The sequence below is a fragment of the Rissa tridactyla genome, chromosome 1 (genome assembly GCF_028500815.1).
Source record: "Rissa tridactyla isolate bRisTri1 chromosome 1, bRisTri1.patW.cur.20221130, whole genome shotgun sequence".
Classification (NCBI taxonomy): domain Eukaryota; kingdom Metazoa; phylum Chordata; class Aves; order Charadriiformes; family Laridae; genus Rissa; species Rissa tridactyla.
Window position 1 is genome coordinate 180466833 of NC_071466.1, and position 21554 is coordinate 180488386.

The 21554-nt window shown below is 41.7% G+C and overlaps 2 protein-coding genes across 6 annotated transcripts in view; one reads left to right on the forward strand and one right to left on the reverse strand.

Annotated features, from left to right (window-relative positions):
• CPM (carboxypeptidase M) overlaps positions 1–2610 on the forward strand; it is a 36358-nt gene extending 33748 nt beyond the window's left edge. For both annotated transcript variants that reach the window (XM_054197429.1, XM_054197422.1), the window contains one exon: positions 620–2610. In XM_054197429.1, coding sequence (XP_054053404.1) covers positions 620–853 — 234 coding nt within the window. In that variant the 3' untranslated portion in view covers positions 854–2610. The remainder of the gene's footprint in view (positions 1–619) is intronic.
• Positions 2610–21469, reverse strand: MDM2 (MDM2 proto-oncogene). 4 transcript variants are annotated; one of them, XM_054197402.1, is made up of 12 exons: positions 21326–21458; positions 20826–20914; positions 20622–20694; positions 18405–18479; positions 17898–18031; positions 17690–17739; positions 16257–16324; positions 16016–16109; positions 13327–13484; positions 12170–12325; positions 10535–10612; positions 2610–9044 (listed from the first exon to the last, which is right to left on the reverse strand). In XM_054197402.1, exons 3-12 carry the CDS (start codon positions 20688–20690, stop codon positions 8475–8477), a joined length of 1452 nt encoding a protein of 483 aa, XP_054053377.1. In that variant the 5' UTR covers positions 20691–20694; positions 20826–20914; positions 21326–21458; the 3' UTR covers positions 2610–8474. The 4 variants fall into 4 exon arrangements, with proteins under 4 accessions (XP_054053377.1, XP_054053356.1, XP_054053366.1 ...); XM_054197381.1 differs by having other exon boundaries at positions 13327–13487; positions 21326–21457; XM_054197391.1 differs by lacking the exon at positions 20826–20914 and having other exon boundaries at positions 13327–13487; positions 21326–21469.
• Positions 21470–21554: the final 85 nt, after the last annotated feature.

Sequence of the window (21554 nt, forward strand, 5' to 3'; positions counted from 1 at the left end):
ATGAGTCAGCAGAAAGGAAACTTTTTGATACCGTAAGATGTCAAGTCCCAGAATGTCCAGAGATAAGCACTGATCTGTCCTGGATGGTGGAGCCAGATGGGACGAGTGTCTGGACCACGCTGACACCAGCTCAAGGTGTTCCAAACAAAGGGCAGAGCCCCTGAAGGGTGAGGAGGTGGAGGGTGGGCTCCACGCAGCCCCCGGCAGCGACGGCCTGACAACGCCATCAGTGACAGTTATTTCCTTGGGTGGAAATGGCTCCTCTGGGGAGCCCATCAGTGGCTGTTACTAGAGACCATCTGTGCAGCGGAGGCTCCACCTGCTGCCAGGCAAGGGCTTACACTTAATTGCAGATTCCCTCCCTCCCTCAGCATGCGGTGCCCCTCCATGATAAACAATTATTCCATTAGCGGTTCTATCTCATTTTTTGGGGGGGTTAGGCTTATTGCCGTAACATCAAAAACTTTACTCTTGTCTCATTCTGTGTTCTCAAACTCATGTTTCAAACACTTTTTTCCTACGCGTTGAAAGTGTCAGTGAGCACGCTTAGATGAGGATTGTTTCACAGCTGAACTCAACGTTCCAAACCAAGTAAGAAATCTCTCATGTTTGCTCCTAGGCCACCGTGCCAGGATTTAAATCGATGCTGAAGACAGTGGAAATAACCAACAATACTGGTAACTTCAGCGCTTTGAAACAAGACTTCTCTTTCTTGGAAGTCTCTATCAGATCAAGAGCTGCTTCATGTCCCAAAACTCCCCTCTACCAAGAGCTCGAACAGGCTTCAGCTGCAGTAAAACCAACTCTACATCTCTTGGTTTTAATGACCGTTGTGCTTGTGATTTTCAAATAAAGTCAGGAATGATGTGAGATGGCAAGGCAAAAATCTTCCTGCCCCACTGTGGCTTTTCAGGCAAGGAATTGTACATGCAAAAGAATGTATGTTTTTATAAACCAAATTCTCAAATTTACAGTCCTGTTTATTGTATTTTGTAAAATACCAGCATGACAATCAAATGTTTTACTTTGATTATAATAGACTATCGTATTTTTCTGCATAAGTATTTTGCTCTGAAGAAGTTCTGTACAGCCTATGGAGGTAACGGGAGAGTTTTGATGCAGAAAATACAAATACATTTTGAAGAATTTGCCCGCGTTCATAAAAAGCTTAGGATTGTACTGCAGGTGTTTCATGTGAACTCAGGTTCTGTGTTTGAAGCAACAGGTCATGTGCCACACAACTGTAAGCAATTAGCCCAGTCCTAATTTCTCCTAATAAAGCCCCTGCTACAAATGAGGAATGGCATTTTTACATCTGCTCTTTCTTACCTGGACTGATGAGAGTGCTCAGGGCTGAAATAAGGTAAAGAGTGGTAACAGTGATGTGGCCTCAGACAAGATGGAAATGAGGTGCGAGTATGTGCCAGGGGGCCATTGCTGGAAGCCTGAGGAGCATCTGTACCATCAGGTGAAAGAGGGGCTCAGAAAACGGTGCTCCCCAAGGACAGAGCCGTTGAAAACAATGTGGAAACGGTCATCGACAGCTTTATACCGTTGCTGTTGTCTATTTTTTGCTGAGTTTGGTATGGAACAGAACCCCATACAACTCAGAATTTTTTAATCTGGACAGTTTTAGCAATGGCTTTAGATGAAGCGTGTTTCCCAGCCCTGTTGGGGCTGTGTCTGTCACAGGTGCCAGGAGCTGGCAGGTGCCCAGCAAGGCGCAAATCCCGTGACAGGCCCGTTTCAGCAGTGGCTGCAGTGCCTGCACTCCCCTGGCCGGGCCGTGCTGCGATAAAGCAGAATGAGCGCATTCCTTTTGCCTGGTCAGTGGCAAGTCACTTTCAGGGCCCTTTGAAGCTGTCCAAAGCCCACAGACGTTATCAAGACCAGGCAGTTACCACCATCCCCGGTGTTTATTTTAGAGCTTTATCTGCCAGTAATTTTCTTAAGCAATTTCTAAAGTAACCAGAAGAGCTTATCTTTAGAAACATCCATCTTTTCCTGTGTACAGTAAATAAGGAATGCAGGAATGCAGTTAATCTTTTGATGCCTTTTTAAACATCCCCCACCTTCTGAAACTGTACCCTGTCACACCGTTGCCTGTCACACGAACCCCCCCTGCCCTGGCTGGGCTGGGGAGCCCCGACATCAGCCGCTGCTCTGCCACTTGCCTCAGTTCTGTGCAGCGGATGAAGTTGTAAATGGGCTTCAGCCTTGGAAACAGCAACACCCCTTCAGAAGAGGGGCTGTGTAGCCGAGATGCTGCTTTTTGAATGTTTTCATCACAGCCATTTGGATTTTCTACCTTTTCTCCCCCTCTGTGTAAACTGCCATGGATTATTTACCTGTCAGAGGAGTAAATAATTACCCACTAATCCCCCCACTGACACCTGGTTCCGATTCCGTCACCGACAAGACGACAAACCGGAGACCCCTTGGGTTTAAAATCCCCCTGAAGCATGAAATCTGTGAGAAAGCAGTGGCCCAGCAGCCGAGTGAGGGCTGAAAGAGCCTGCGCCCTGGTTCACAGACTTAAAAACCTGTATGACAACCAAGCAGCAGAACTTGTAACAACCGAGTCACTGACACAAGAAAGGAGCACCAAGGAGCATATAAACAAATCTTTATTTAAAGCTTTTAAAGGGAACATACCATTTAGTTGCCTCAGAAAAGGAAAAAAACAAAAACCCGCAGACAAAGGCAATACACATGAAAATTCTTCTCATAAATGGAGCTATACTCTGTGCGCTTTGGGTGGCTATGGGTATTTAATGGTAACTGACTGCGGCAGTAGGTGCACTGGGCACACAGGAGGTAACGCACCACGACAAGGTCTTGAAAGCACAATCATCTAGGATTAGCGGCGAAATTGCATAGTTAATTAAATTCACTATAAACCATGTCTGTTTCATAGTCATTCCAGCTACGGGTAGTGAGACAACAAAGCAAGACTCTGCTTCTGGAAAAGCCATTTGGTATTTTAGATATCATGTGATCATCATGGTGACAGCCATTAATATAGCTTAAAACCGAGAACTGTCCGTTAAAGGTCAGGCCGTTAAATTAAAGCAACATCTGCTCAAAAGGGGAGACAACACCTCTTTAACTATCACCAACAAATTTTACGTGTAGACTCTCTCTATATATATATACGCTCTACAGAGAGGCATTCACTTAAAGCTTTTGGTGTACATCTATGCTAAATAAAAAATAAAAGCACACATTAGTTAAAAGCAACAATTTTTCGTGTTCAGTAAGTGCAATCCATTGTTAAAATATCTCCTAAGCTCAGGTTTCAGGGTTGTTTTTTTTCTTTACATCATTTGTGCAACTTTTAAATGATAAATAACTCAAGACAAGACTTTGAGTCGGGTACGGATGAGCTGGAAAAGCTCCGTTAGCCCGGCAGGTAACTCCCCCCGGAACAGTCAGACACCAGCCGGGAGAGCTGCTGCACTAACGAAGCTCCTCCGGGAGCCGGACATACAATAATGCCGGGGCCAGGCAGCAGGAGCACAAACACGCTACATCATGTGCTTTATTAAGTAATGGGGTGACCCCACGCTGTGAATGACAAGAGAGTGGCCAACAGAGCTCGGCGCAGGGAGGACGGCTGCCCGCCCGCCCGCCTGCCAGTCCCCTGCATGGGCCCACGTTCCGCACTCTTTCCCACAGGGAAGCACCACGACAGCAAAAGTCCCCTTTTAGGCCGAGCATTGAACAACAAAATATCGTTATCTCCCTGGGATAACTGCTCCGCACCATACATGTGGCAAGTTAACACGCTGAATAAATTAACTGCTTTAAAATTACCAACTCTTACTTCTAAAATTATACCCTAACACCACACAGCTTTCAATTAAGATGGGGAAGAGAAGTTCTTCACCCCTATGTTAATCCCACAAATTCATTTCAGTTTATTCAGTTTCATTATGCGTCTAATCATTTCCTAATCTCTCTTCTGTAAGAACACGGTTTTCTGACGCATTATTCTTGTGGAGGCTTTCTATAAGGATGAGGAATTGTTTTTCCCTCATATTAGTCTTTAAGGGGAAAAATCTGCCCGAAGCCTTGCACGCAGCTTCACACCCGCACAGACATTTCAGAGACGGCAACATTTAAACAGATTTACAGCAAACAGAACTCGGGGATAAAATCATACCACACTGTTACAACAGATGTAATGCTTTCCATCAATTAAAATTCTGTCGCACTTTTACCTTTTCCAAAGCAACCCACTACCTGAGGCGGCAGCCCCAGCCCCCTGCGTGGCACGATGTGACACACGGGTCTTCTGTGCGCTCCCCGGCGACGCTGAAACAACATTCGAGGGCTGCTGCTCCTCAACAGAACGCACCATCTTTGCAGTCAATGCTCAACATCACCGTCAATCCAGCTGCTCCTGTTTCAGCTGTGCACATCTTTTAAAGGACAAAAGCAGCAGACTTCATAACTAATAAATCTTAAGTGAGGACTGAGTATTAAAGGTTCTCGCATATGTTAATATTCAACGCTTCTAGCCTCTTCGAGAAGTGTCAGACACTGAAACGAAGCAACTTTCCCATCTGCCTTGAGTGCGTCAATTTGCATTTCGCTTCCTTGGGTCAGGAGTTGGATTTCAATACTAATAAGTAGCTACATAGTGAAAAAGTCGTATTTAAATCAAAAAGTGGGTTTATTGTACTTTATAAAAAAGAATAAATGCGAGTTCTTGTAGCATTTGCACAAAACTATTGTCTATTTGAAGTACATGAAAAAACAGGCAAAGACAATTATTGAAAACTGTGCACTGTCACATTTTATCAGCATCTTGGCCACATGTGCAAAGGCAAAGGCAATTAACCACCCGTTGCCAATTAACCGTGAAGCCTCTCAGCACCTCACCGCATCTTCCAGCCCATCCCCTCTGAGGTTACCAGCACAAGGAAGCAGTCACTCAGCTTCCTGCCCGTTCTCGGAGATGCAAAACCATTCCCAAAGGAAAACAAACACCATCAAAATCCTGTCACTCTGACAATGCTGCACCTGCCTCCATCTCTACTTAAATAAATGCCGTTCAGGTTCAACGCAGAAGTTGTTTAAGGGAAGGAAAAAAGAAAACAAAGACATAAATCTTCCCACGCCCCTCTTCATCTGAATATAATCTGAATAATTCTCTTTATTCTGCTACAATTTCTTAAATATTCTTCTTTCGACTGTGATTTACTCAGTATGCATATTTATGTATCTACACACGTACCAGTAGACTAATTCAATAAATTAAAGCTCAAAACACCAACTGTAAGCACAAGAATATTTACAAACTGTAATAAATTAAAGATTAAAACGTGTAGGGTATTAAATAAGGATCTCAAAAACCTCACTCGTCGAGTAAGAACAATTGTCAACTTCTATGCTAAAACATCACCAACTTTGGTGCCGCTACCCGAGGCCAGAAACGTGTTTACAGGGTGACGGAGCAGGGTGACACCAGCGGGCTGGTCACCGCCCACCCACAGGGACCCCCTGTGGGGACAGAGCCGTGGACGGCAGCCTTTTGGAGGCGCAGCATCACCTACACCCTCCCCAAAACCCCGGGCAGACACCGCTTGCCAGCGGCTCCAGTAAGAACTGGAACAGACACCCACACTTATTTGTAAGGCATGTTTTGGGGGGGGAACCAAACACCCCCCCGAAGTTTTACTAGAAGTTATTAAGAATAATATTAAGCCAGAAAATAGAATTTGAAACAAAGATTCACTCCGACACAGGAGTTTGGCCATGGACGCAGAAATTAAACCTCAGCACTGGATGGAGCGGAGGGCATTTCCAGGGCTATTCTCCACAACAGGAAACACGCTAAGGGAGTACAATTTCAGCTCCTAAAAGGGAAAATTTATGATGCCGTTATGCTCTTGCTTCATCTTTTGCCAAAGCAGAAAGCATTAGTGGGAGATGAAATTGGTGTTGAAGAAAAATCCCAAAGCTGAGTGACTGGGATCATTGCTCTGACCATACGTGCCTTTTAGAGAGCTGAAATACTATTTTTTTTAAAAATGCGGAGCTTACTTGAGGGGACTGATTGGAAGAGAACACCAAGAACGGGATGGTACAACTTGTGCCAGCAGGAACTAGGGAAGAGCTGCTCTCCCAGGACTGCAGTTACACGGCCATCACCATGACTGCAGAGCAAGCATCGCACTGAAAAAGCATACGCCATAGGAGACGATGTAACGGACAAAGTTTTAAGTCCTCCTCAACGTACACCTCTACAATTCTTTCTCAGCTGCAGATTATGACCGCTGCTTGGTTCTGATCTGCACTTGGAAGAGCCTCTGCCAACTTCACTGCACTTAAGTTCATCACATAAAAAACCTAAGAAAAACAAATAGGAAGCAGTGTAAATTAAGGCAGGCAGCCATCTATTAGAAGCATCCCTACTTGAAAAATGTAAGTATGTGCCCCAAGGACTTCTCTATCTCGGGCTGAAGGATTATTAAGCCCCACAAAACCCGTGAAAGGCTTCTGCTGACCAAAGAACTTCAAGAACTTCGGCTACCTGCTGTCGCTTTACAAATTGCAAGGGGCAAGAAATCTGCAAAAATACAAAGAAACATATGCAACAAGGGTTGACATTTTGTTCAGTTAAAATGAATTATGGTTAAACTTCAGAGACATCTGTATCCTTTAGTAGCATTTTTCAAAAATTAGCTCAAATGTATGAACAAAACATGACTGATCCGGTCATTCAGTCTTTACCTGTGAAGGTATTTCTTCGCAGGCAAGTAAGAACCAAGGGTTTACTGAGTCTCTCCTGTAACAGCTCTATGTCCTTTTCCTAGGTAATTCCTTGTATTCCAGGCCCTGGTTTATGGACACTTTATACCAGAGTAACTGTGGTTACTCAGCTCTGAGGTGAAGGTAATTAGAGCAGTAAAAGCCTCTGCGCTAGCACACAGGCATCAACAGTTTCCTACTGGTGTTGTTAAGGAAGCTGTTTATCCTTGTCCTGCAGGATGGTAACACAGCACAATTTCTGCATTTGGGCTACATCTTGGCGCTCCCCTGACGCTCAAACTACTCATCTGCCGTTTTCTATTGGGCAGATGATCAGCAACTACATGTAAAATTAAAAGGTGTTACAAACCTACAATTCCTCTTGTAATCTACTTTTCCATAGGAATAAATACAACTCACTGGTACAGAAACTCTCCATGTGAAAAACAGCCCGAGGAATCTGACCATATCCTGAAGATACCTTAGCTTACAAAAATATACGCACGCTACCTACTCTGAACGCACCACAGAACTGAGCCAGTCAGCAGACTGCGTAATAAAGGAACTGATAAAGTTTCACACAGCTTTTGACAAAGTACAGCGCGGAGACGAGAGCTAAAAGCAGTAAAGGAGAGGTCCAATGAGACCAATTTCGAGCTGGCCAAATGCCTTGCAAGAGATTTTCAGAATCCTTGTGATACAAACAGTTCAAGTTGGAAAGACTACTGAATTTTAAGAACGTTTATGTGAACTAGAACTACAGAGCTTATTTGTTTCTGCAGATGGAGGTGGACTTTTTTTCCTTGCTATTTTTATTCAAGCGAATGTTGTGACCAAGCTGCGTGCTGTACTGCTGAAGTCAAAAACGAGTGCAGAAAAAGAATACAACTGTCTCCCAATATTACATGACTTGATATTACATTTATCCTTCATTTATCTTGCCTGTTCAAGCGTCTTCTCAAGCTAAAATATTAACCAGGATAATACAGACTTCCAAACCCATAAAGCTTTTTAAAATTCAGTTTCTCAATCTGTTTAAGAGATAACTGTAAGACTGAACTTGGATTCAGCCCTGACGTTTACAATGCATGCTATAAAAATAAAAGACACACAGTACCCCTTTCTATTTCCAAAACCCTAAATGATTTTCTATCACATCTTCCCCCAATTCCTGGTAAGATCTCCCCCAGAATTTGGTTACTTGGAGGAATTTAAGTTTTGGGAATGAGGGAGACAAGATTCTATTTATTTATTTTATTGACTTATTCAGAGGGTACTGATTGAGCCCGGTGTCTTCGCCAGGCAACAGATACTGGAATCTGAAGAATCTTCTACGTTCTTAAGAGGAGGAACTCACATTAACGAACTCTTCAACGTGTCTCTCCTCTCATAATCACCAAATTTGGGTTTTTAATGTATGTATTTAATGCGGTAAAACAAATATCAACAACTTGTATGGAACATAAAACACTTGGAGAAGCAGGCAGTTTAAAGGAATTGGTTACTTCTATTGAGGGATTTAAAATCTTCAGGTTGATTTATGAATATTAGGCTAACCTCTTAATAACTCCAGTGCATTTATTTCAGCAATTACTTTTCATACCAAATGTAAAGAGACTCAAAATATTAATTTTCCAATAAGCATACAAAAATAATTTCTTGCTCTCTTAACCAGTTTATGAAGTTCCTTTTGTTGCTTTCCAGTCAACATCCATCTAACTAAAATAAGTTAGTACAATCATTTGTATGGGCTGTCTGCACACCGGGCAGGGTTTGTTCCTCTTCTTAAGCTTCCTTGCGCACGTGAAACACGACATGAGGTGTCCCGTTTTGCCGTGTACTATGCAGCCATTTTTAGGTCTGCTCTGACATATGACACAGGGCTCTATGCTGGTAACAGGTAGACTGGATTCCACGCTTTCCTCCTTGTCTTGCATTTCTCTTTTCTCAGGTTCCTTATAGTCCTCCTGACTGCTACAAAACATGCTGCTCGATGTCGATGGCTGAGAATAATCTTCACTTTCCTGGGACTCAGAAATTTGTACTGCTTTATCCTCATTCTCTTCCATGGCCGGTTCTTTGTCTTCTGTCATTTTCACTTTCTTGCAGTCAGGAACATCAAAACCTTCTTCAGACTCCAGGGGGAAGTTAGTTTCTGACTTGCTCTTTTCCAATTTATCACTCTTTTCATCTGGAAGCCAGTCCTCACGAAGGGCCCAGCATCTGTGGCAATGTCGTGGTAGCGGGGGATTCATTTCGCTACATTCGGGACACTTCCAATAATCCTTTAGTGAATTAAAGGTTGGAACAGCTTAAGATACTTGACATGCTTACCATTGACGTATTCAGAGATTATAAACAATTTATTACTGCCAAACTAATAGTTATGTTGAGCTATTGACTTGTTTATAATTTAAAAATTCCATTCAGTGTTTGGTCTCATTTTATGGTTCTAGATTAGAACAGTATGATGTTTAAGAGACTCTGACTTTCTTCTTGCAGTAGATTTGTGAAATAAAAATAGAGGTAGAACAACAATGATTTATATTTCTTAGGCAAAATTGAAGAAACCAGACCACAAAAGTTTTCAGAGAACCTCAGGAAAAACTTCTTTCTGATAAAAAGGTCACCATTACCATTATTTTCAACAATGGACTTCTGAAATGGAAACTATTCAAGACTGAAGGAACATTTAAGCTGTGGGATGTTTAAGTTGTTGGGCTGCAAAACGGCCGGGTGAGGGCACTCTGACACAGTATTACAAAATAAAAACATCGGGCGTTGGTGGGGGGGCAGACGGGGAGGGCTGTAACACTGTCTCAGAGGTTATTCCATAGGGTACGCTGAAAATAAGGCACTATCTATCTCATTAAAAATACACTTCATTTTTAAGGAGAAAGACCCTTCTCAGAAATAATGTATGCCATAGGGGGAATAAAACCAAAAAATAAAACAAAACTTATTTAGAAGATTCAAAGCACTTTTTGTTTGAGTCCTGAATAACATCAGTGACATCAAAAGCTTAGAAGACCAATTTTAAGTCCTAAAAATAACATTTAGACATATTTTTCCACACACAAACAGTGCTATGTTTTTAGACGGTGGCAAGCCCTGTGTTCTACACACAGAGCAAAGTCCCTCAGTCCCATCAAGGGACTGGAACATTTCAGACAGTTTTGGACAACAGCTTTATTCAAGCTTCAACCGTGAAAAGCAAATAATAAATAAAAACGTCTACATACTTTGCCTCAAAACCCTGAATTTATTACCACACTTCAAGAAAGGTCTCACAGAATTCAGAAAGAGCCTCAAATCTTTTAATTTTACAGTACTGTTCTGTAAACAGGTTTGCCTTCTCATTTGTATGCTACAGATTCCTTCATTCAGGTAAGACAATAAAACTAGACATTATGATTTATAGGAAGAATTTTTTAAATATACATGACTAAGATTTTTTTTTTTCATTTTGTGCAAAAAGTCAGATTTAGGCTCCAAATAATTTTGTTCCATTAAGTCAGTGAAACCGTGAGTTAGTGTGGGTTTTTTTTTTTAATGGATTAGGAAGTTTACTAATTAAAAAAAAAAATCTATCAAGGTTCCTTAACAATCACATGTTCAATAATTAAAATATTGTCTTGGAATCTTCAAGCGTACAAGAAAAAGTCAATTTAATTCTTAAAAAATTACTGGTAGCAACAAAATTTATCTGTACTCCTTGATCTACTCTGTCAGTTCACCCAACTTATGACGCTTTGCCGAAGAAGTTACTACTCACGGCTAGAGAAATCTCTGGATCTTCATCAAATGAATCAGCATCACTATCGTCATCCTGGTAAATTGTCAGCTGATATACCTGGTTTAAATTAAAAAAAAAAAAAAAAAAAAAAGGCATTGATAGCTTTCCAGATAGACTTTTAATCAAATGTAATAAATAGGGCATATACATTCATTTATGCTTGCAAGTAACTCCACAAAATCTGATGACTGGTTTGGGGGAAGAGAATTCTGTTCACACTTGTAACCCAGTTTGAAGAAAAATGTAGACTAGACAGATTGAAGGTACCACTTTCTAGAGTAGAAGTGATGCCCCTCTATTCAACTCTGGTGAGGGCACACCTGGAGCACTGTATCCAGCTCTGGGCTCCCCAGTATATAAGAGATATGGAGCTACTGGAGAGAGTCCAGAAAAGGGCCACTAAGATTATTAAGGGATTGGAGGAGCTCTCACAAGAGCAAAGGCTGAGAGAGCTGGGACCGTTCAGCCTGGAAAAGAGAAGGCTTAGGGATGGTCTTATCAATGTGTGCCTGAAAGGAGGGTATAGAGAAGATGGAGCCAGGCTCTCTTCAATGGTGTCCAATGATGGGATAGGAGGAAATTGGCACAAATTAAAACACAGGAGGTCCTGCCTGAATGTAAGGAGACACTTTTTTACTGTGAGAGTGACCAAACACTGCCACAGGTTGTCCTCCATCCTTGAAGATACTCAAAAGTCATGTGGACACAGTCCCACACAATAGCTCTGCATGAGCCAGGGTGGGTGGCTGAGATGACCTCCAGAGGCCCCTTCCAACCTCAACCATTCTGCAATTCTCAACACTGGTGTTGGGAGCAGGGCCACCCTCATCCCTTCTTCCTCCAAATCATCATTTTATCTCACGGTGCAGCTCCACAGCACTGTAACCTGGTCTACATCAGTACAGTCAGTCCCATTCAGCCTCTCAAGTATCACAGTCATGTATGTCCCTGGCGAATTCTGCCTCTGGTACTTACCCAAACTTGCCATGAGCTGATTCACCTCTTTGAAGTAACAGAAAACTAACTCAGAAAAAAAAAAAATTTCCCACTTCATTCCTAACATTCCATGTATCTACAGCTTTTGAAAATTATGGTAATCACAACTTTGCTGTCTTCTTGCCTCCTAAAGAAAATTTCTAAAATTGAGTTTCAGCATCTCTTTGAAACATTTATATTCATGGAGGCAAATGATTCAGAAATATCCCTTTGCAAAGAGTTACTAGGAAAGTCTTCATTCAGTGTCAAAAGTGTTTTGTCAAAGCTCGACATGTATTTCTAGAACTAAAAATGTAGGAATAGACTCCAACAGCTAGTGAGTGAAGTTAAACAGACAGACTTTTCCAGACTGTCAAGAGTCTGTTTCAGAGACCAGGGAAAGCCTTAGCACTGTTCCAGTTATTGCCTGGTGGGTGCATGATGGTGACCCAACTGCATAGGTATGTAAGTTGATTTAACGAATGATGAGTCCAGTTCATCACATAGCACACACAGTCCAGAAATAAACCTGAGGAGTGAGTTACTTCATGTTGGAATCTTAACGTGAAGTATTCCTGTAAGTGTCCTTCCCCTCTCACTCCCCCAGTCAAAAAACCCTGAAACAAAACAACTACGTACCTCATCATCTTCATCTGTGAGCTCCTGCCCTTCTTCATTATGGCTATAATCTTCTGAATAAATAGACTCAACTTCAAACTCTACACTGAACTGGTCTGAAACAGAACTGTGGTCAAACCAATCAGAGTTTTCACTTAATGAACTGGCATCAAGATCCTGAAAAAAAGAGAAAGAAAGTACACATTGAACCTCACTAGTCCATATCCATACCCATTACTGTTAAGACAGTTCATAAGATAAAACCAAACTACGTAGTTTAATTAGCTATGGAAGAAATGAGACCAGCTGCTGTCAGATAGAACATCTTTTATGTGACAAATGAGTTATAGGTGGCTAAAAATAAAGCTAGATCTAAAAGCCTTTTGACAGCTCTGCAATAGAAGCTGCAGTGAAACTACAGCCAGCTTGCAGACTGCTAGACTGCTGCTACTATTTCACCAAGGCTCTCCTAAAAAGTGAAGGAACGGATGCAAGAAGATGCTGTCTTTTGTCTGCATGTCATTACAATTTCTATTCTCATCAACTTTTTTTAACCATAATTTGAGACAGTGGCTAAAGAATTCTAAAACAGCAAAAGTGAAGACACAGTATTAGTTCTGTCAATTCAAAATACAGTATATGACTAGGAACACTAGTAGTTTAGCTCTTCATGACTTAACCCAGACACAGATAATTTGCCTCAGCATTTGCTGAAAACAACAACACAGAACAGTAAAGGTTTGGAAAATGAATACAATGTGATCATCAGGACACTATTATGTACAGTTACTGAAGCTGTACTGCAACCACCAGATGGCTCAGAAGCACCAACTATTCTGCATTACAGAATATCTGTAGCTGCTTTTCTTCTCTTAGCATTCTAAGAAATATTTATTTTAAAACACAAAATATATCTGGCAGTTTTTCAACACTGTGCCAAGCAGTAAGAATCTGTTTTTTAAAGAATATCCAGAATTAGTATTTTAAAAAGTTTCACTTAAGCTTTGTCAGCAGATCTACGAAAGACCCCAACTCCACCCACACACCAACTTTTCTTTCAGCCCTTTTCTTTCCTCAGATACTGATGCTTTTAATTAAGAACATGATGTTTTAAGATGCATATTTGCACTTGTGGTATCTGCAAAATTTGTACCACAAAAATACATATTTTGACTTACAGGAATGGAAAGAGAATCTGTTGAATCGCTGCTATTGCTTCTTTCACGGCACAAACCACTGACTACACACCATGAGAGACTTTCATCAAACGTCAACGAAATGCTGTCCGACTTGTGTCGTTTTCTTCTGTCACTATGCAGGTCATCTGAAGAATTTTCTTCTGGGCACATTCAAGAATTTTTATTACTCCAAAAACATCTATGCAATGCGCAGTTTTGAATATTCTTAACAGAAGCTTAAAATGTAATTTACTTATATGGGAATTTCAGGAAAACAATGTCATTCAGTATTACTTTGTGGACAAAAAAAGTAAAGGCACCAAAAACTTTTTTAAAAAGACACAGTAACGCTGTGAAACATTTAAGTGTGAAACATTCCTGAAAACAGTATTTTAGGGGCTGGCTTCCCCCGCTTGTCCCATCAGTACAGCTTGTAAATGGCAGTTTCCACATGCAGGAAATAAAATAACAGGAAGCATTTTTACTCCACTTCACACATGACTTGTTAAATCCCTCCTGATTTTAAGAAATACAGTTCAGATCTTAATTGTCCGAGCTCCCTCTACAGTCAGTAGACAGAAAGGCACTTTCAGAGGGCTTCTTAATCCATCATAGAATTAGCAGGGAGACAGAGAAAATAGCTCCCATGTCACATGCATACAAAGGACCTCATGCTAGGCAAGAAAAGTTCAGGTTCAAGTTTCAGATACCTCAACAAATTTATCAGTTAATAGTTGTACGATACGTAATTGCATTTACTCAACTGGATTTTTGTAATAAACCATTATGACTTTCACCACACGCTAGCAAGAAAATCTTCAAGGCATGCTGTGTAAAAATTGAACTCTGAAAGCATTGCTTTAAGCTGTGATTACTAAACATTCTTGGTTTGAAGGCAAAAAGACAATGCTTTTTCAATACATCATGTTTTGAAACAACCACCTACAGCAGCATAAGGAGTAGGGGGACAGCATTTTAGGGGTAGGTAAGTAAAAATTCAGCTCCACTGACTTTTAAGGGTATTTGGTAAGAAATGATTTTATGAAAAAAAAGTGTTGCAAAGTCAGTATGTAAGTGCAGCGGAGTGAAAACTCCCCAAGAGGCCTGACAACTTGGTTCAACAGTCCTCAGTAAGAGCCTGCTGCCCCCCTACAGGTGCCTTTTGCACCCACCCTCTATTGCCCAGCCTCTCCCTTGCCTTGCACAACACACCCTGACAATCCATGAGTCTTCAAGTCTTGAATCTTTCATTGTAAAAGAAAAGAGAACAAAACACTTGTACATACTTTGAGACTTCTCTTACTTTCCCTTGGTGCTTCTTGGCTCAGCCCCTCTCTTTTCTTTTCTTTTTCCGCCCTGAGAGCCCCACCAAATTTGGTGCCCCCAGGCCCAAGGGTTGCTCCTGTCCATCGTTGTCCTCATTTAGTTGTCATGGCTCCATGCTGAACTGATACTGTATCACCACAAGGTTTCTATACACTATGTAAGCGGCTCCAAAGGAGCCGCTACCATCCCAATTTAACAAGAATAGTGGTTTAAAAGGAAGATTTCCTATAAATTAGAAAAAAAGTGTATATAAAAACACTATATTAAAAGAACTTTTAAGGTTGTAACAAACTAATAAAAGGATGCAAAGACAGAGTTAATAATCAAACCTACAATAAGTAAGCACAACACAGGACTTTACGTGCTCTGGGTCATGCCTAAATATTACAGGTTATGATGTTTAACTGAGACTTTCCATCCTTTCACCAGTTTTTGTTACAACATTAAAATGTTCTTTTAATTTAGTGCAAACCGCTCAGCAACGCAGCACAGTTTTTGGACTGACTAACATGACAGTGGCCTACGATGAACACAAAAAAATACTAAGCAAAAGCTGAGGAACTGAAAAATGTTCCTGAGCAACTGAAGAAAAGAAAGTTTTATGCAGCAACAGAAGGTTATCACTGCCCAGGTAATTATAACCGTCAAGTCATAAGGTAACAGAAGTAAGTGATGGAACAAACTAAAGTAAGAAATTCCACAGAATAGTATTTAAGTAGAACTGTACAGAACACTTCCACTGAGAAACTTACTATGCTGACCAGCTTGTTATTTGCTAATTATCGGAAGAAACATTGTGCATTTTGAAAATTTATTTGCCAGTGATTACTGAATAACCACAGTAAAGAGAAAGAGACGTTTTAAGAAGTGCTTAATGAATGGTCAGGTACCTAAACGTCCAAAATCATCCCATGTTACTACCAGACTCCTAACATCTGCCACCAATTGAAATCCAATGATAACTGCTTTTAGAGAGCACACAAAATGTGAAATGTTGTGGCTGTCTACAGAGGGAATTGAAATGAATTTGATTACTACAGTCTATTACAAACAAGAGTGTTCTCATCATGAAGACAACATAATTGATTAAGTTCTGCTGATGAGAACAAGTTTAACAGCTCTGTGGAACCAGTTATTCCATCACCTTATTAACAGTTCTAGAGATCCAAACAGTAACATGACACTGGAGGAAGGAATACAAGGCATCGTGTACTTCTTCTAGACTGAACATTTTGTTTTAGATAAGCAGAGAAACATGAACAGTATTTGTCAGCGTCTTTCAAAGACAGTAAAGCAACAGAACGTACTTTTTTTCCTAAGTGGCCATGCTACTGAAAGTTCTGTGTCATAAATTTGCACATACCAGATTCACTGTGTGTTCTCCTCCTAGAAGATGTAGTTGGTCGGGAAGTCACGTTTGATGAAGTTTGCTTCTCTTCTATCTCTTGCATAGATTCCTGGTGAACAGAAATACTAAGTAAGCCTGAGCATGAATACAGGTAAAAGGCTGGAACCAACTAATTGCATCTAAACCACTGACATGATCATGCAAAACTAAACAGAATTTACATTTCAGAACATTCACTAAAAAGAAAAAAAATCACCTTTAGAACATTTTCTTCTTCAAGCTGAAATCTGGCATCATCCTCAGGTGTGTCAGCAAGCGTAGAGTCTGAAACCACACCAAACCAAACAAACGTAACACAGCACAGCAGAAAAAGCCAATTTCAGGGTCAAAAATGTTACAGTAAAAGCAAGGGAGAGAAGTTAAGGGCACTAACTAATTAATAAGCTGAAGTTAACAACACAATGCATTTACAAAGTAAAATCTAAACAGAACTTAACATCCAGACATTTTGCAACAATGGATAAAACAACCCCATTTGTTTGCTTTTCAGGTGTGTGCAGTGCTTTCCCTGTAACATTACTGAACTGGGAGAGTGGGGCGGAAGAAGAAATCTCGATCACAAAATAGCTCAGAATTTTATTATAAATGCCTTCACATGAAGGCTGTGCATTAGCTGGGGTTCTGCAGTTATGAAGAATATAGGCAGGAAATATTTTACACTTCCTCCTCTCTGGAGTATATTTTACTAGCTCTCACTTTCTGGGAACACTGAATTTAAAAGACATTAAATAGAATAAAAAATTAACTGTTGTTAATTATACATGCTTATGATCAGACAGACCCTGAATTAATAAATTATCTTTCAAGAAAATAATTTGAGAGCTAATTTAAGTTGGCAAGCATAACAATGAAGGGTAATAAAGAGCATGTTTCCCATCTTCACCAGCTGAACACTTGCTTTTACGAAAAATCAGAAACAAAGGGTGTCCTAATATGGATTTAGAAGACAATTTACAAAACAGCCTCCATTGTTTAACTTCTGGTTCACTCCTTGCATTAGTAAAAAAATACAGCTATATCGAGCATTTTTATACTGTAAAAGATGACTGTATGTAACGATTCTCCATTTATGGAGTGGCTACCCACAAAGCTACCACAAAGCTACTTTTTTAAGTATACAGACCTTTCAAAAGAGTACTCAGTGTAGCTGAGGGTGAGCAGTTCTAAATGTACTCCACGCTAAGTTTTGAAAGTTAAAACAGAACACTAACAGAAAGAATAAAAAGCATTCACCCTGACTTTAATGCTGGAAACTTCAGGAAGTTAATTTTTGATACGAAAACCTTTTATATTCTTGAGGGCTTTATCCATAAGACAGACAAGCAAACTACTAATTTTTCAATTTAGTCCTCTTTTGTGTTCAGCTCTGATTATGCTTGTTCTGGTTCTAGTCTGACAAAATTACCCAAATGCTGTTCAGATTTTTATTTTTTTTTCTCCCCCAGAAGAAACAGCATTTGTTTTGGTTCACTATTTGTGATTGCTCTGGATAGCAGCATATAAAACCAAATAGCTAATTATGGAGAGACAGATGTTATCTGATCACTACATGCAAGATACGTTAATGTAAGTTGTATTTTTCCCTACTACTTTTTCCCCACAACAAAAGGTCCTCCCAAACTAGCTTACCTTGTTGATTGATTGCTACCAGATTTCTGGAAATCATTGAATATAGTCTCCTTAGATGGGGATAAAGAAAGAGATGTTGCAAATTAGCTGCATGTAAATATAAAAGAGAGCTTACCATCTTTGAAGATGCAAAGAGTTAAAAAAGGCCATACGCATTATGTCCTCCATTATTTCACAACCAGACTCTCAGAAAAGAATCCCATTTTACCTGTGTTCTTTTACTGAAAAGCTTGTTACTCCAAATAAATCCCCCAGGAGATCATTTGCACAGTGTACAATATGTTGCTGTTTTTCATCATATAATTGTTTAGACATAATATATTGTCCAAGATAGAATATTACCTGTAAAATAAATGACAGACACAGACATTAACTACCCAGGTTCTGTTGCTTCAAGATTAAATGTAAGAGAAAACACATCAAATTCATTGAGATTTGCTCTTCAGACATTGATTGCCTAAAACTCCCTTTGAGCTGTGGTTTTCACCTATCATTCCGCAAGTACTTTACTATTCTACTAACCACCAGATACTTCTGTTCAGATTTTGAGAAACTTGCTTAAATGCCACCTAACAAGTCAGCACAATAAAAACAATACCTTGTTCTCAATATCTTCTAGATAAGCTGTGAACTACACTGCCCCCTATTCACCCAAAACAAAAGAACAATCCTCTGTATTCACTGTAATCTACCTTTAGTGATTAGAAGTTCTCACCTCCTTCATAGTAAAAGTGTCCTTTTCTGCACCAGCTAACTTTAACAACTTCAACAATAGTGGCTTTGGTTTAACCTGTGCGGGGAAGAAGAAAAACAGTATGCACCAATTATTCGCCAAACAAAACACTATTTACACAAGTAAGCTTCCTCCTTCTGCATTGGTCTGATATACAAACATACAACTACATTAAAACCTACCCACAGACAAGTTTTTCACTTTTTTAAAGTTAAACTTAAAAGAAAATAACGCAAACCCAGTCATACTAAAATTCTCATATGGTGCATCTTAGCTGAAACACCAGTATTTCATTGGTACATACAGATTTCTCCATTTGAGCTACAGGATTCATTTGGTGGTGTCAAATACAGGGCTGGGTACTGGGGAATCCCGCTTCAATCCTTTGAGTCATTACAGTGACTCCCAAAGGGGAGGGAGAAAGGCAAACGGACCTTTGTGACTACCTGTTAGGTCCAGAGTACGAGTCACACTGGTCCATGTCTTTTCTAGTCCCTCCCTGTGACAGTTTCTGAGGCCGCAGTTTTGCATTTGACAGCTGGGCTGCTTTACCTCTGAAGAATTTTTTTATATGGGATAAGCACACTCTGTCCTTTCCACCCTATTTCGATCACTCCTACCTCTGCAACGGCCTCCCACTCCCGGACCGTGCCAGCAGAGTTATAGTGGTAGCCAGTCTACGACAACTTCTGAGGCAGAGGAGGTAAAAGTTTTTTAAAAAAAAAAAAAAAAAAAAAAATCACTTCCCTCCTCTTTTTTTTTTAGTTTTGGTTTTGTTTTTTTTTCCTCTTCTGTCCAGAGCAGTGTCTGGATCCCATTCACTGCACTGTTCAAGAAACCACTGTGCCAATACCACTGCAGGAGGGGCTCTCACAACGGCCAAGAGAATGCCTGTCGAGCCACTGGAATTCCCAGTGCAGTATATTCTAGCATTGCCACTTTAACAATAGCATAACCATTCTAAGAACAGACTAATATCTACCTATCCTAATACATTCCCTAAAATAAGAAAAGAATATTATAGAAAAGAAACACTCTATAGGAAAGCGTGAATAAAATATCATGAGAAGGAATAAATGCTTAAGGGAATAGGGGGAACTTGCCTACATTCCATTTCAACTATCTACTAAAATCAATGTTAAGTTTTAGTGCGTTAACAAGAGACGAGCTGCAAGAGTCACATATAATGAAAACAATAAACAAGCTTGCAGACAACCTTAGAGCACGCAGCATATATTACAGTTTCATAAAGGAAGCAAACAGTAACTTATTAAACTGCTAATGACAGCTGAGCATAGGAAGGCAAAGCACAGTTTCAGATCTCTGAATCCACAACTAGACCCATGGGTTCAGAACCTTTTAGTCCTCAGCCCTCTCTCCCCGACTCCTGCAAGTATAAATTTCTGCCACGCAGATCTGACAGCAGACAATAGCATCACATTATGATGACTTACAAAAAGAAGAAGCAAACGAAAAAAAAACAACTTTGAACAGACTGCTGTTCTGCTACTTCGCTTTTTTTTTTTTTTAAGTTCTGCTATCAGTCTACACTTTTAAGCTTTACCCTTGTACAAAGAGGCATCTAGTTCAACTACCATTGTACACATGCCGATTTTAATTCGCATCTTAGGTATAACACACAGGCTTCATCCTCAGGAAAACTTGCGCAGAAAAGCCAGGACAGCAGAACTGTCACTGTATCATGGAAAGCCTGGATATGCAAAGCCATAAACACAAATGAAGACTCTAAGTACAACTTGCTTATGAATCCGATAGAGAATAAAAATGCTAAATTCAAAAAACCTTCAGTTGTCATGACAAGATTATTTCACAACCAGTGTACGTTTTGCACAACGTAGATCTTCCACAACTCTTCAGTTATGAACTGTTAACAATTTCCACCACAAAATACTTACCATGATCAAATCAGACCTTAAGATCCTTTTTATTAAACGAAAGCAACCTGACCAGCAAAGGTCTCCAGGAAACGGAGTCTAGAGCTATACCATCACCCCCAACTCTCAAGCACGAATGAGATACATTTGCTTCACAATTACAGGATCAAAGACAGACCATCTTCACCGGATTTCCTGCCTTTTCTCTAACAATCGCTTGCTGAGCAAAGCAGCCCTTTTGAATTTGCAAATAAAAACCCTACAAAACGCATGAAAAATTCGCGCATCCAACAGAGCTACTGACCAGCGCCTCTTGCTCCGAAGCGGTGACAGAAGCAGCATCCGTCAGGGAGGACATCTTGGTATTGCACATTTGCCTGCAATTAAGGGGAGAAAAACCTCAAAACACGGAACACTGCTACACAACTCGAGACTGCCCGCCGGGGACAGAGAGACCCCCGGGACGGGCTCAGGGCCGCGCTCCGCAGCCCCGGCGGTGCCCACTCACCTCGGTGCCCTCGTCCAACCCCCACGCCGGAATCCGGCGGCGGGTATCTGGGCCGAGTCGGACCGGGACGGGCCGTGCCTTATATAGCGCTGCCAAGAGGAGGCATGTCGGGGCTTAGCTCCTCCGCCGGCCGCGGCCTGACATGCCTGAGCATGACCAGGAGCGGTGGCGCTGCCGAGTCACCGCGGGGGGGACCGACGAGGAGGGGCCGACGCTGACTCACCACGGCTACCAGAGCGGGAGGGGTGGGGGGGGCGGCGTTGTGCAGAAACAGCCCCGTCTCTGCACCCTCCCCCCCTACACCGCTCCGCACCGTCCCCACTCTCCCCCCCGCCCCGCCGGCGGAAAACGCGGCGCTCGCCTCAGTGCCGCGCCCCGAGCGAGTCCCCCGCCGGGCCTCAGCCGCCCCACCCCGGGCACCCAGGCCCGCCCCGCTCGAAAAGCGAGACCCGAGCGACCCCTCAGCCCCTGCCCCGAGCCAGCCGTGATCCCCCACGCACCGCTGGCCGCTCCGCTGCCCGGCCCGCGGAGGACCGGGGGAGGGAGGGGAGGCCCTACCACGCCGCAGCGCGGTCCGAGCCCCACGCCGCCATTTTGGCCGCCCGTTGGTGTCCCCAGCGCCCCCTAACGGCCGCGGGGCAACGGCCGCGCCGCGCGCAGGCAGCGGGGCAACGGCCGCGGTCCTGAGGCGACGCCTAACGCCCGGGCGGCTGAGGGCCGTGCTCGGTG

Excerpts from the sequence above, each read along its gene's own strand:
- MDM2 (XM_054197391.1), bottom strand. The coding sequence starts at position 20,690 with ATGTGCAATACCAAGATGTCCTCCCTGACGGATGCTGCTTCTGTCACC. Across the intron at positions 16,325-17,689 it reads GGTAGCAATCAATCAACAAG|ACTCTACGCTTGCTGACACA; the intron begins GTAAGCTAGTTT and ends GTGTGGTTTCAG. Across the intron at positions 12,326-13,326 it reads CAGATTCTCTTTCCATTCCT|GATCTTGATGCCAGTTCATT; the intron begins GTAAGTCAAAAT and ends TCTTTTTTTCAG.